The 14,238-nt window shown below is 42.9% G+C and overlaps 1 protein-coding gene across 5 annotated transcripts in view; it reads right to left on the minus strand.

The window, feature by feature from the left end:
* The window catches only part of mpp7a (MAGUK p55 scaffold protein 7a), a 128,780-nt gene that overhangs the window by 23,343 nt on the left and 91,199 nt on the right, over positions 1-14,238 (minus strand). Inside the window, exons 10-15 of one of the 5 annotated variants that reach the window (XM_044041857.1) lie at positions 13,159-13,355; positions 12,706-12,770; positions 6,677-6,724; positions 6,258-6,278; positions 6,155-6,169; positions 5,591-5,623 (exon numbers count right to left, since the gene is read on the minus strand). In XM_044041857.1, coding sequence (XP_043897792.1) covers positions 5,591-5,623; positions 6,155-6,169; positions 6,258-6,278; positions 6,677-6,724; positions 12,706-12,770; positions 13,159-13,355 — 379 coding nt within the window. The remainder of the gene's footprint in view (positions 1-5,590; positions 5,624-6,154; positions 6,170-6,257; positions 6,279-6,676; positions 6,725-12,705; positions 12,771-13,158; positions 13,356-14,238) is intronic. The other 4 variants (XM_044041875.1, XM_044041865.1, XM_044041884.1 and 1 more) reach the window with 4 other exon arrangements.

A 14,238-nucleotide genomic window follows, 5' to 3' on the forward strand; every position in this document is an offset into this window, starting at 1 on the left:
GGACGGCGTGGAAATTAAGGACTGAGAGCAGAATCAGGGGCTGAGACATCTACTGATACCCGTCTCTTAATTCTTTCCACAACATTTTCAAACCACTGTGAGGCCGCGCAAACATGCAGTGAAGGGAAGGAGACTGCATTCTTCACGGCTCGTTCTTTTCCAAACAGTCCCTTAATAAGGAATGGAGCTATGGGCCAATGCTGATTTACAAATGAAACACACTGTAAGTCACCGGAGCACAGTAACGATGTTTTTGCGTGTATAAATACACGAGGGTACACAAGGAGAGTATATAGAGTTACATCAAACATTTAAGGCAGACTTTGTTCCACTGTGGGCAAATTGCGGCTGACATCGTCGGTGCCATTCCTCCTGTGGTTTATCTACTCATTCAACACCCCCTCACCCCCCCCGCCTCCACCCAGGGAGTATTAACCTCTGCCACACAGTGGAAAGCGCATGCCACTCATCTGCATTTCTACCATAAAGACATGAAACTGTAACCAGTATCCACCAGGGTCGACGTTGTTACAATAAACACACAAATGTAATGTTAATGAGATCCTATTGAAAGCGAGCCGTCTGAAAATGTAAAAACCTACACACACAAGATATGGTGAATTATTCAGCACGATTCAAACGGGCCGCTTGCTAATTGGGCTTAAAATAATACTTTATAAGTCATTCATTAGATACGTGTGTCAGTATGTAATGAGGCCAGGTAGCTACTAATGCTAACGCTTCTCAAAGAGTACACAGGTGTGCAAGAATTAAGTTCATAAACGTGACCTGCAGTGCACTCTCCTTAAAAGCTCCATTCAAATAATGGGGAGATTTGTTCCTCCCTCGTCATGGTGCTTCACAAAAGTAAACAAATACAAGCTTGGTGCATCAGCTAGCAGCAATGCAACCAATTGTTGGGGCTTTGCGTCAGAACAGACGGAGACTGAATTTGACAGAGGGTATGGAAATTTATTTGCTCCAGAATTAAGGAATGATTCACGTCTTGCTAAAATGAAGAAAGCCTGTCTGTTTGTCACGGAAAGCCTTGGAACAGCAACATGTTTGTCACAAGACGATCCAAGCAAAACGGGTCGCAAGAGGAGAAGGAATGTCGGATATGTGTGGCACTGAGATCCACTGAGGCCTGACAGGTCAAAATCCAATTTATTGACAATAGTTCTGTTTTGAATTTCCCTGAAATGAGAGCCGAGTGGAGTGGTGGCAATTTCTTGTTGTGTTTTCTGCAGAAGAACGTCGTGTATCCAAGGGGACGGAATGAAAGTTTCCCTGCTGAAGACTCATGCACACACGCACCTCATAACGACGTGCACCAGGCCGTGACTGGACAACTGCCAGAGCTCAGAGTGATAACTTACAATCACAGGGGTGTACCCACGTCCGCACTAACGTTTTCAGTGAAACAGAAACGTAGGAAAAAAAGATGAGCATATGTAACCGAGTAAACACAAGCTGTGACTACACACACACACACACACACACACAATTGCTTAGACGTCGCCAGCAAATCCTGCAAGCCCATTTTCCAGAGTGATACTATCTTACAGCCACGTCGAAAATTCAGCATCGCGTCCACAGACAGTGCCTGGTGTTTTAAGCTGAGAATACAAACTGCCCACTCGGACACTAATACCCTGTGAACTGCTGTGACCCTGCATCTGTAAAAGACATGGCTTGCAACTGTTGAAGTACAGTGTAGTAAAGCAAAGAAAATGACGGATGACTCAAAAACACTCAAGTCCTGCATTTGCCAATGGACGTCTGAAAGAGAAGATGCCTGAGAGCAACACAAGCATCAGGCCCTGCAGGCGTCACGTGGAGGCGATCAGAAAAGGGCCATTTTATCTCCAGGGAAAGAAAAGAATGGCGGTAAGGCAGAGGAATCACCTGGTGTGAAGTCCCACTGCAGTATGGGTCATTGCCTACAGCAGGTCAACTGACCGCAGAGTTCATTCAGACCTTCTCCCTTTAGTCTAATGGAGATGACATCTACGGAATTAACCAGGCATGGCAGCTGAGGATTAAGTAACGATTACGCCCTCGGCTCAATGCCGCACGCTGTGGTTTGAAGCCGTAACACACACAGTCCCGTTCGCGGGCACCAAATGTGGGAAGCATTACGGGCTCTCTCAGACTCATTATGTGTGCCCATTACTGTCTTGGTTGGATGGGATGAGGAAGGCTCGTGGTCCCGGAGGGAGATGGAGGACGCTTTGTACACTGTCAGCTGTTATTACTTCAACAATGAATACGAGGGAGAGAAGTGTTGCCGCTCATATAATGACAGAAATACAAAAGGCTGCTTGAATTCATTTCCAGTGTGTAATTACAAAAATGTGCCTGCATCATACAGGGAAGGGAAGCTACACTGTCAAATCCAAATAGGCTTGGATTTCTACGGATTCGAGATTATTGTAAAGACAGGGTTTGAACGGTGTCACTGCATGTCGAAGCAATGTGCTACACAAACGCCTCCAGGAGTCAGGAAGGTCGTGACAAGATGAAGACAGGAGGAATGAGGAGAGGAAAGGAATCAGAGAAGGAGATTAATTGAGAAAGAAACTAGGGGAAAGGAGAAGAAGACTCGGGAGAGGAATGAAGATGGTGGGGGGTGGATTTGGAGAGGAGAGGAATCGCAAAGGAATTGGGAAAGTTGAAGAAACAGGAGAGAGGAGGACAGCAAGTGGGCGAGGAATCTGGAGATGCAAGCAAATGAAGAGAAGAGGATATATCCAGACAAACATGCATGTGTCCTTCAGATGCTCCCTCCACACAGCTGCTACGAGGCATCTGTGAAAACGGTTGTGCTACAGTAGTAAAGTGGACTCTGTGGCTGATCTAGGGATATTTGATTGTATAAAGTGTCTAAATGTTTCCGGCAGTGGCGTACACACAGAGTACCTGCTCCAACTGGGCCTCAGCCAGCTACGATGTACATCACTCATCTGGTAATAAATGCAATCAATGCCAAAGGTGAGTTTTGTTGGTGCGACATTTGAAATATGTGCATGCAGCAGGTCACAGCGGTGAACTCATTAAAGTGTTATCTGAGGAGAACACATTCTGGGAGTACTTTCCATGGCCATTGCACTGAGCAGTAGGGAAGTGGGCTCCTAATCCAAGTGTTACAGGCTTATACTGCAGCACTGTCGGCCTCTGGCTGCAAGAAGTCCATTTATGTCGAGTGCTGTTTGTTTTATCCCAGAGCTCTTTAGGCTCAGGAATGTCCCGTCTCAAAACGATGCCTGATGCCTCGTGTGCAGCTTACCTTTACTTCCACTGCAGTCCTTGAAGCCACTATCAAGATGTCAAAAGGGGCCAAAAGCAATTGGGCTAAATGCCTGCTTTCCTGTTTGTCTCATTAGTCTGATGTTCAGACAGAGAAGATGCTCTGTACACCAAAGTCACGGTCAGTTCCACATCCCCCTTTTCCTGCTCTTAAAACGACTGAAATGATTGGTTTCCGAGGCCGATGAAAGCGCACCTGTCAAGCCACTGTATGTACCTGTTTTGATAAAAACCAAATGTTGGATATCCATTAAAATGCATATCATTTCAATCTTTCGAAGCAAAGTCCCCTCTCTGTCTGGCCCCAGACTGGAGGAAAAACTCACTCATCCCAATGCACTGGCCCCTGCACATCCACAACGACAATTTGGAGCGTGATGAACTCATCTAATTATTTGAAATTGAGCATTTTTATTTCAGTTTATAAAACTTTTTCATTTTTTCCATAACTCGGACATAATTGGATTGTGAGAGGCTGATGGATATTTCAGCTACTCTTCATTCGGCTTTGACCGGTTTGGAGTTTCTTGTGTGCTCTCTGTTCTCTCTGGATGTTCACAATGTGACTTTTGGAATTATAAAGTACAGTGACGTGAAATGTTACTATATCTGTGCATTTATATCCCAGTGAAGGTTCTTCTGGTTATAAGAGAAGCACTGGCGGAACACTGGGATATGATGCATATTCAACAAAAAGAAACACATTAAACTGGCGTTTAGTGCTTTCTAGAAACAATTGGTAAAAAGGCATCATGGGACCCGGTTTTCCTTCCTTCAGTCTCTAGTCTGCTGGCTTTAAAGTCATGCACAGGAATCCGCTCGCCCCCGAGTAGCGCTTGAGGATCACTTTTGGCTGCAGACCTTACAGACGTTGCATCACTGAGAGAGGCATGAAGGGAAAACAAACCCTGAAATAAGGACAACAACTGTGTACCCCCTCCCACCGCCTCCATCGTTTCCACATGCAACCTCAGTAGCATTGCAAAAGCATCTGTAAGTTCTAAGATTTCAAACTTTTTAGGGTCGGGCCAACATTAAATCATACAACCACATCCAACAGGCAGAAAAGCCATGCAGCAAGTACTCCCATAGACAAGATGTTATTATAACTCACAAATTTTTTTTCTCCTCCTCCTAGGGTTCTCTCATTTCAGTAAAACCTCGTTCTGGCCTGCTGGAGTCCAAAAGCGCTGCTGAGCCGCTAGAGTTCTGCACGTTGTTGGGTAGCAAGAAGGAAGAGGAGAGGCTGAGGTCATTGACCCACCGGTGCAGGCAGGGTGACAGTAAGGGCAAGTCTGATGGGGATAGAAGGGAGTGGAAAAAAACAGACTGGCATTTGGCGTGGTTCAGCCTTGGGAAGTGACCCGGCCTGAGCTTGGCAGTCATGGTTCAGACTCTGTATTTATAAACTTGTGTGTGCGCCTAGCTATCCTGTAAACTGTGAAGTCTAAATGGAGTATTGTGCTCAGAGACTTGTGGGACGAGTTCATCTCCTAATCTCAATCTGATCTGGATAAAAACCAAATAGTGGGTGAGACAGAGAGGGGGAAAGGATTTGTGTTTGAGGCAGTTAAGATGGCCTGAGGTCCTCTGGAGGGACAATACCTTCTGATTGGTCAGGAAAATGACATTGGTAATAAAAACATGATGGGGAACATTTTCTGTACAAATCACAGAATTGGAAGCAGTTCTCTGGAAAGGGCCATTGAACCAAAGCAAGCCACGGTAATTGTCATTAAGTTTGACTGGGACCACATCAACGGGGCTGGTCCTCGTCTGGAGTTCCAGAACAAAGCCAGGAAAACAAGCCGTCCTTCTAACCCAAATCCATCCAGAACCACTCTCAAAGATGTCTTCAGACCCACAGCAGAGCCAGAGCAGGATAACTACTACATTCTGCAAACCTATGAACAGATCTGCCAGTACACCCGTGTTGTCAGCAAACAGGCAGAAATAGCACAACGTAGGCTAGTGTTACACCACAGAATTACACTGTGTTTTCACGTCGGAGGCCAAGCTGAATCAGTTGTACTGAAAACACTTGAGGATTCAGAGGAATACGTCGAGCACATTATGAAAATCAGATACCTGTTTTTCTGCGAAGCATGTCACACACAATCACGGTCAAACTGGGAAGGAAACGGCTGAACAGTCACGGCGGGATAATGAAGAGGACACACGGACATTTAACGCTATCACGACTACTGCCACCAAACTGCTACTGCTACATTGGGAGGACAAAGGAGAGAAGAAGGGAAGACAAGAAGACAGCGTCTCTCACCTAGGTGAAATCCGCTACTATACTCAGCATCCTCTGGTGATGAGACAGGAAAGAAAGGAAAAGCCAGAAGAGAGGCACAATATAACGTTAAACAAAGGAGCAAGACATGACAGTGGCTGTAGGTAAGGTAAGGTAAACGGATAAAAATACATAATAAATCAAATAAAATCATAGTTTAAACATGTCCAGAGAAATAGCCACTGATGTAGTGGTAAGAACAGCACTTAAATAAACTGTTCTTTCTTCTTTACCCTAAATATAAAACAATTTACTTTCTTCATATAAAAATCCATATGAACTGAATTTAGATTTGTTCTCCACCACATTCCTGGCCATTGCTTTGCATGTTTGTTTTTAAAATAAATTATTTTCTAAAAGTCAGGTGAAGGATTTCAGAAGGAGAAAGTGTGAAGGACTGATTTTCCAGATGACGTTCACTCTAATGAAAATGGCATGTTAGAGGATGGAGAGCAGAGGTGAGAGGTCACGGTTAATGGTTTTACCATTTGGGGTATTGTAACACTATAAAGGCCTATCCAATGGGAGACGTGTGACAAGAAGTACCTTCAATCTCCTCAGCTGTGAGTGCAACAGGGATGGAAATGAGTCACGGTTAGCGGAAATGTTTGTTGAGGGTGAGATGAGAGAATAAGAAGAAGAAACCTACCAAACTCTACCGTCACATCATCTTAGAAAAGCAAGACAAAGAAAAAAAGAGTTATGAGCTTGATTGTTTATCTGAAACATTATAAACGTGTCTAATAACAACAGTTATTATTGTTTCTACAGATATCACAGCTACATTAATAATCTAGTAGAGGGCAGAATACTAATGTCAAATACTATTACTATTAGTAGTTTCAGCCAAATCCCATGGTCTTCATCACAGACTGCAGAGCTCAAACCAAATCCAGGTTAATGTAATGAAAAGTGAACAGGAAGCAGCTGCTGATGAAGGCCATGTAAGGCTGTTGTGTAAAAACAACTTGTATCAGGACCTTGAGTTCTTTCTTCTTTCTAAGTCTCACTACGACAAATGAACCTTCACACTAAATTCATGTTTCTGTTCTTTATAATCATTGTTACCTAGTGAGACAGAGTTAGGGATACGTGTCTGTGGTGCAACCTGTAACACTTCACACAGAGAAAAACAGTTTCATTCAAAAGCTCCAAAGGGCAAACACAACATTTTCATACAGTTTGAGCGACATGTTTTCAATTTTCCGAGTAAAATCCTAATCCACGTAGATGTGTACACCATTAAAGTGGATCTTTGATCAGGTGGCCTCAAGTACTTCTCTTTCACGGTATTTTACGATCTTATGAATCGATCACCTTCCTTAAACATGTCAATTCTGGTTAAGTGTGAGCGATTTGATGCTCCTTTTAATCAGCAGATAATCTTTAATCAGCCTGTGGATGAACAAAATCATTAGAGCTGAAACAATTAATCGATATTAATTGATTACTTTTTTCAGTTTGAAGCTTTTCCTATGACTAAAACAAGATTTCCGATAGTTTAAGCTTCTTAAATGTTACTATTTTCTTCATTTCTTTGCTCCAAAGTTAGAGTGTCAATTTCTTTTTGTCTTTCCCATCACTTTGATTTTTAAAGACACAACTAAAGGTATAGTTTTTGCTTTTAATCAACTCAGCTGCTGAGTTAATTAACAGTTACGGGTTAATGAGAAATTAATTTTACATGGAAGCAGTCTGACCAAATGTAAGCAAACCTTTGAAAGATTTAAGAATGCCACAGACATAAGACGACGGTTTTCAATGATGGCAGCGGAGGCAGGATCTTTGTGTGTGTCTGTTTGGGTCAGAATGCTGTTAACATTTGGAGGCACTTATAGATGCCTCCCCCCCCCCCCTCACATGTTCCCATTTTGAGCCAAACAGGGTTAAATCAAAACATACATAACACCATATAACACACAATGGGTTTCACTGTTTCACACTGTGTTCATTTCCCAGAACGTGCTGCAGCTCAAGGAGATGTTGCATCAAGGAGATGTTCAAGGCTCGCCAAAACAACAGTCCGGATCAATCATGCAAGAAATGTCTGGCCTGAGAGCGGCGATTGTTTTGATGTGTGGAAACAAATGTGTCTGCCTTTATCTGACATCTTGTTTTGTTGCCCTCCTCCTGTGATGATGCGACATTTTAAGTTGAACCAGCACATAATCCAAAATTTGAGTCGGAAGAGAAGATGCTTGAGAGATGTGGGAGACTTAAGGGAAACTTAAGAGAGGAGAAAAATGCTGACAATATGTCGATGATCACGCTATCGCAACCCTTCCAAGTGCTGCCCTGATATCACTAAGGAAGGCTTTCATCTAGCAGCCTATCTGCCCACGGGAATGTTCCCATTGCCCAATGGCCTTGCAGCTTTGTGTACCAACATTCCCAGTCTAATGAAACACCCTGCGATAACGCTGCAGAATGTAAATCGGTGGGGCTCCATCGAGCTCTGAATTCTTCAATGTTGAGAGCAAAAACGTTTGTCCTTTGCCTTTGTGAGAGTTGAACGTGTCGGCCCAGACGACTGACAACCAGGTCTGCAGTGAAGCCTGTCATTTGCTCTCAGCACAGGCAGCCAACTCTCACAGACATGATGCAGTCTAGCAACAGTTAGCTTATAGGACGCACACTTAGAGATATATCACATGTCACACACATACCAAAGAGATAAGGGTAGTGTTGTATGAGGGTTTGTTAGAAAATAAATCAGTGTTCTTACAATTGAGGTCATTTTTTTGTAATTTTGGAGATAACTTTATTCTCATCTCTGGGTAATTGTCTCGTCCTGGAAACATATGGCCGCTAGCGATTTATTTGTTGCGTAAGTAAACACTTTGTATGTTTGATGGGTCCAAGATGAAACGGAGAGTCAGTCTGTAAACTGTGCTGTTGCTCGTCTTTCTTCTTTGTGTAAATTTGGATTATGCATTTAGGGATTAAAATGGTCTTGGGCTAAGGTTGGACAGTGGTCAAATCCATCCTTGTTATTCTTACCACCACTACAGTGTAAATGATAACCAAATTGGGCAATTTAATGTGTGTCATGCAATCCATTTGAAAAATACCTTCATTTTGTTTGATCCTATCCGATTATACTTAAATCTAAATGTGGCACAGCTAAACACCCGGCAGAACAGAAAGGGGAATGGCCACGAGTCAGCTCTCTGATGTCACCCTCACCGTTAGCCAGCTTTTTCATTGAAGGGACTGTTCACTGTCACTTACTTTTTCTCTTTTGTTATCTACATCTGATCATCTATTTTTATAAATCAACACGAGAGACATGGATTTTTCCAGATGACACAGAATGAGATCTTTGTCATGAATGTTTTTGGCCCTGAAACACTGAGCTGATTACTGGATGTCCGGATGAGGAGAGGAATGAAAGACAGAGCAGAGCTGGTCTACATTATAAGGCTATTTTTAAACATGTTTAAATGTTGTGAGTAATTCAGCACTGGGATACTGACAATAAACCAAGATGTAGGAATTTTGATGGGAAAAAAAGTAACAGCTTGATCTTTAAAACTTTAAAGGTGGTCTCTGTGGGGTTATCTGGCCCTAACCTTTGAGAATAAAATGTAACTTTTTGCCTACACCCATTATATTTCTAAATCGACTCCTGTGTCTGTAAGTGTTTAAAAAATGAAATGGACAGCTAAATTGAACACAGGGCGAAGTTCAGGGCCAATCTTGGGTCCCATTTTGAAATGGTTCATTCGCTCAATGAATAAAGAGAGAGACAGAAAGAGAGAGAGAGAGAAACGTAGAGGAATAGTGCCAAAATGTAAAGAGAGAGACAGAGAGAGAGACCCCAAGGTGAGCGATAAGTGTGTCCACGTGTTTGGCGGACTGCGAACCAAAGCAAACAATCAGACAGTGGAGAGGTTTGCATGTCAGACAGAGGAACAGACATGCTGTAAGGAAGCCCAGAGAGCTGTCAGGATGTTCAGAAGACACAGATGGGGAAGGCTGGAGCAGAGCCAGGTATCAGTTGTAGGGAACAGGGGGCAAAAAGGGACGAGGCAGGTACGTCAGGTTGACCTGAAGGCAGGTAAAAATAGTTTGTTTCTGCCAATCCATAATTGGGTTAAAGAGCGAAACTGACTGCGCTCTAAACAGTTTCATAACCGAAGGAATGCGTCTACGAAAGTGGCAAAGGCAACAGTCAGGAAAGGGATTATTTATATCTCGCAAATGTCAGGCGTAAACGGACACGGTTAGGCAATGCTTGCCGTAGCCCCTCGCCAAGACCAATATTGTTCTAGCCGACGGAGCTCCCGGGCTGGAAAGAGAGAGAGAGAGAGAGAGAGAGAGAGAGAGGGGGACCCCCCTCCTCAATCACCACCTCTTTCTCCACTTGGTAACAGTGGGATCTCTACGGTATCCTTCAATTAGGTTGTAGTTTATGGCCCCAGGGCCCAGCTTGGCCAGCGTCTATGGGGCCAGGATCCAAATTTTGTCTCCCTCCATCTTGATTTAGCCACCACTGCTCCACCAGTCCACATCTGCTACTGAATGTGACCTCATCTCTGCTCCCTCTCTCTCCGTCTATCTTCCCTTTAGGCCATCAAGCTTTTATTCACTCAGCTTGTTGCTTAAACTGATGCCGCTATCATTCTCGAGCTAATCTTCAAATACGGAAAGCATCACATCAACGGCTTCTACACACGTGAGCAGGGAAATATCGCAGCGACTTATATTCTATTGGTGTGAGTTGGAGTGGAATCGGCTTCATTTAACACGTGCGCTCTGTGCATGAGGGAAGCAGAGGGGGGTAGACTTTACAAATCCCATTACTCATAATGGGAACTGTGCCATTACATGAAATAGTGCGAGAACCTCACAGCACTGTCTGTTTAAAACTATTTAGCAGGCTATTTTTGGCCACCCTGCACCATGTATGCCAGTATGCGGTTGAACATGACCAGGAAATGACAACATCCATAACTCAACTGAGGGTTTGAATCTGAGGTAAACGAGACTAATGCTAAGTTTAGAGGTGGTCAGTGTCGCTCTGTCAGTTATTTCAAAGCTACATATTGAAATACTCACATTACATTAAGGGCTCACTGCCATGTTGAGGGAAGCAAGAAGTCAAATGGACATGTCTGTTTGAAAGTGGTAATCTACAGTGAAAAATATGGCCAATAAGAAAAAAGGGTTTTGGTTCAATGGGGTCATTGTGAGACCAGAACAGGCCAATAAAGCCCAGTACAAGCTCTATATTTCTGAGTTTATGTTTGGGAAATGCAGAATGAAAGGAAGGAAGGAGACAAGCAGTACAGTGTGTTATTTAAGACTATATATACACGTGTGATTGACAGCAAGCAAAGTGATTGAAACAAATGATGTGAAGGGATGCAAGGAGGAGAGGAAAAGTCAGAAGGAATAGAAAAAATGAGACTAAATACTGGTAAGACGTTACACTGTGTGTATTTATAACTTTTACTGTGACAAAGGGATGATGTCTGTCATTACTCTAGCTATTAAAGCTGCACTAGACAAACTTTGCTTTTATTGGTTTTGTTCAAAAGTCTTTGGTCAGTGTGGGGCGGGCTGACCCACACTTTGGGTGAGATTTACAGAGAATACTAACCCAGGTTCCTCCTCACTACTGCCTTTCATTAGTGCAGTGCAGCTCATCATATATAAAGCAAATTGTCACTTGGCAGCTGTTTGTAAGAGACAGAAATGTAACCATGCGTCGTATGCAGGAAATACGGCCCATAGGTAAGTTTTTAAAACAAGCGCCCCCTAGCAGTAGTATACATAACAGCAATCTGGTTCCTTGGGTGTGTCGTCATCAAGTCGCTTCGATGAGGTTTCAACCGGCAGTTTGCTGAATGGTTAAAGCATTGGACTTTGGTGTGATATTGACGTTTCCACGCAACATTGTTTCTTACATCATTGTCTGTATAAACAGCAGCCAAAACAAGAGGGTTACATTTTTAAGAGTGCAGTTGTTGCAATTGGAGTATTGTGTCTGGTGTAAGAAATGCTTCCTTCATTCTTTAAGGGAGTCTTTCCATGGTGCTGTGAGTCCTTGAAAAGTAGAAATGTTTTGTACTCATCAGCAGGACAAAGGATAATCGGTGAACTGTACTCGCTACTATTTCTGTTTGTAATTGTCCTGTATTCAGAAAATGGTGGAGTCACGGCTATGCTGCAAACATGTGAAGTTTTTTTGTGTTATGTTCACTGGAACATATCAACACTGAGCCTCATTTCTATACATGACCCAAAACTCAGGATCTGATGGCCCCAACTATTTTTGTTCTGCTGCTGCTCTTTGAATGTGTAACATGGCTTATGTCTTCATTATAGAGCCATCAACCATCTTTGATTTATAAGGGTAATTTAACTATAATCCCTTGGTTGTCTGATCGCCTACGTCCAGGCTTGTAATAGCACATCTCTACAAAGTACTCCAACTGATGTGTTCACCCTTGTGTTCACGCTCTGCTGTACTAGAATAAGGGTTACTCTACAGCAGGGGTGTCAAACTCAAATGACCTGGGGGCCAATGAGCATCTAGTCTGGTCAAGCGGGGGCCGACATAGAGGAACAAAAGTGGAAAAAAACAACTATTTAGTAGCCGGAGGTCAATATAAGAAATTCATTATGATATTAGACAGAATTGCAAAAAGTGCTTGTTTTGATATAAAATGATTCACAATAAAAACATATTTATGATGCACAAAAACGGAGAATTAAATTGAAAATTTAGCAAATAATGACGAGGATAATTGTGATTAAAACAGCTTAAATATATGGAATTTCATGTTGAGTGTAATACATTTAATAAAGACATGATTACAACCGAATGTCTTATTACTATTATGAAAAAATATTCCCGGCAAATACATTTAGTCTCATATTCTGTCTCTATTCCATCACCTCGCACAGTGGTGGGCGGGCCGCATGTAATTGATTGGAGGGCCACCAGTTTGACACATGTGCTCTACAGGCACGCAGTGATGTACATGTGTAAAATGCAGGTATGAGTTTTGACTAACATCCCTTAGTTCCACACTTGCTAGTTACTACCTCTTCCTCTGTATTATCTTTCTTATAATAATATCGCTTACATGATCGCTTGCTCGAGGTCCTCTGGAACGGTAGCGTGGCAACAGGTTGTCGCTGTGCAAATCTCCTGGAAGAATAGAGGAGAGGATTACAAGACATGAGAAAAAAAGAGACACATGGGTTTTCATGCCTGAACTGCAGGGAATAATAACCACTACACTTCACTCTTATGTATCCACCAGGTTCATTCTGTCAGGTGAAACAAGGAGAAGAAAAGAAGTGATACAGTCGTAATATTTGCAAAATGCCCTCTCCTTTCCTTTTCTCTCCTCCCTCCTTCCCTTTCTGTGCATGTTTTCTTTCTTCTTGGGTGCAGAATTTTCCTTCACCTTGCCGTCCAAAGTGGATCGGTACCAGCGCTATCAGTTTCTGTCATTACTCATTCCATTGGCAGTGTGACGCAGGAAAACAACGATTGTAAAGAAGAGGTTGGTGACATTGGGGTTGTATCTTACCTCTCCTGGAACTGTTTGGATGGGATTAAGCCAGCACGAGGGTTAGCGTCACCCTCAAGTTTGGCCTGCCACCATGTTGCGTCATCTTGGCTCATGATCTGAAGGATGGAGCCCTTCTTAAAGGCAAGTCCAGCCTCCTTACATGGGATGGCTTTGTCCTCTTTAGGGTCAAAGTCAAAGAGTGCCTTCAAAAACATCTGTAAATAAAGCAAAAGCAGGGAGACTGAGGAAACATATCAAAAACAGCTGGACTGAGGGCAGAAGAGGAAAAAGCAATGATTTACTGTTAATTAATGTTCCCTCTAGTCCCCACTGCAAACACAGAAGGTGTTTCACCAACACTCTGGTTGATTTTTTCTGGAAAGGTCAACGTAATCAGAAATTAAACCCCTCAAAGTCCGGCCAATTAAATCCCTCGCCACGTTCTTCCATCAACACTTAAACTGTACTGAGCCTTGCCACGACGGTGAGACTTAACAAACAGTGACTGAGTGAAAGACTCCAGTATGAAGAGCTTTCTTTTTCCTGCTGATTTACTTTCATTATAAACACAGGCTAAAATCAGAAGTCTTTCTACACCAAGGAACAAACTAAGTCTGAAAAAAAGGTTGCTTTCTTCCTTTAAGGAGTTGATCTAATTTGCTTTGGCAGTGAGGATGGGGTTCACCTCATCAACACAAAGGAAGTTGGTTCCAAAACATTTTTTTCCTGTTGTGGGTGGTGAGAGACAACCTAAAAAGACTTTATTGGTCTCCTGTCCAAATTGAGTTCTGTCGTGCACTAAGACACCTCAGTACATGTGGGAAAGGGAAAAAAGTGAAGGAAAGTATGCATATGTGAGAAAAGGTAAACGTGGGAGAAGGAGATGGAACTACAACCAATCAGACCACTGATCCAGAAAAAGAAAACAAGCAAACAAACGTGCATGTTGTGGTTTTCTAGGAGCAATGGCAACGTAGTGACGGCATCTAACGACATTTGCCAAGGGGAGCTTGGAGGAAGTTGCTCAAAGTGGAAACAACAGCCAAATCAAAAGACAGTTGAATGTATACAAATGCTGCTAGATGTTGCTTCTCTGTC

This window comes from Solea senegalensis, linkage group LG1 (genome assembly GCF_019176455.1).
Source record: "Solea senegalensis isolate Sse05_10M linkage group LG1, IFAPA_SoseM_1, whole genome shotgun sequence".
Lineage (NCBI taxonomy): Eukaryota > Metazoa > Chordata > Actinopteri > Pleuronectiformes > Soleidae > Solea > Solea senegalensis.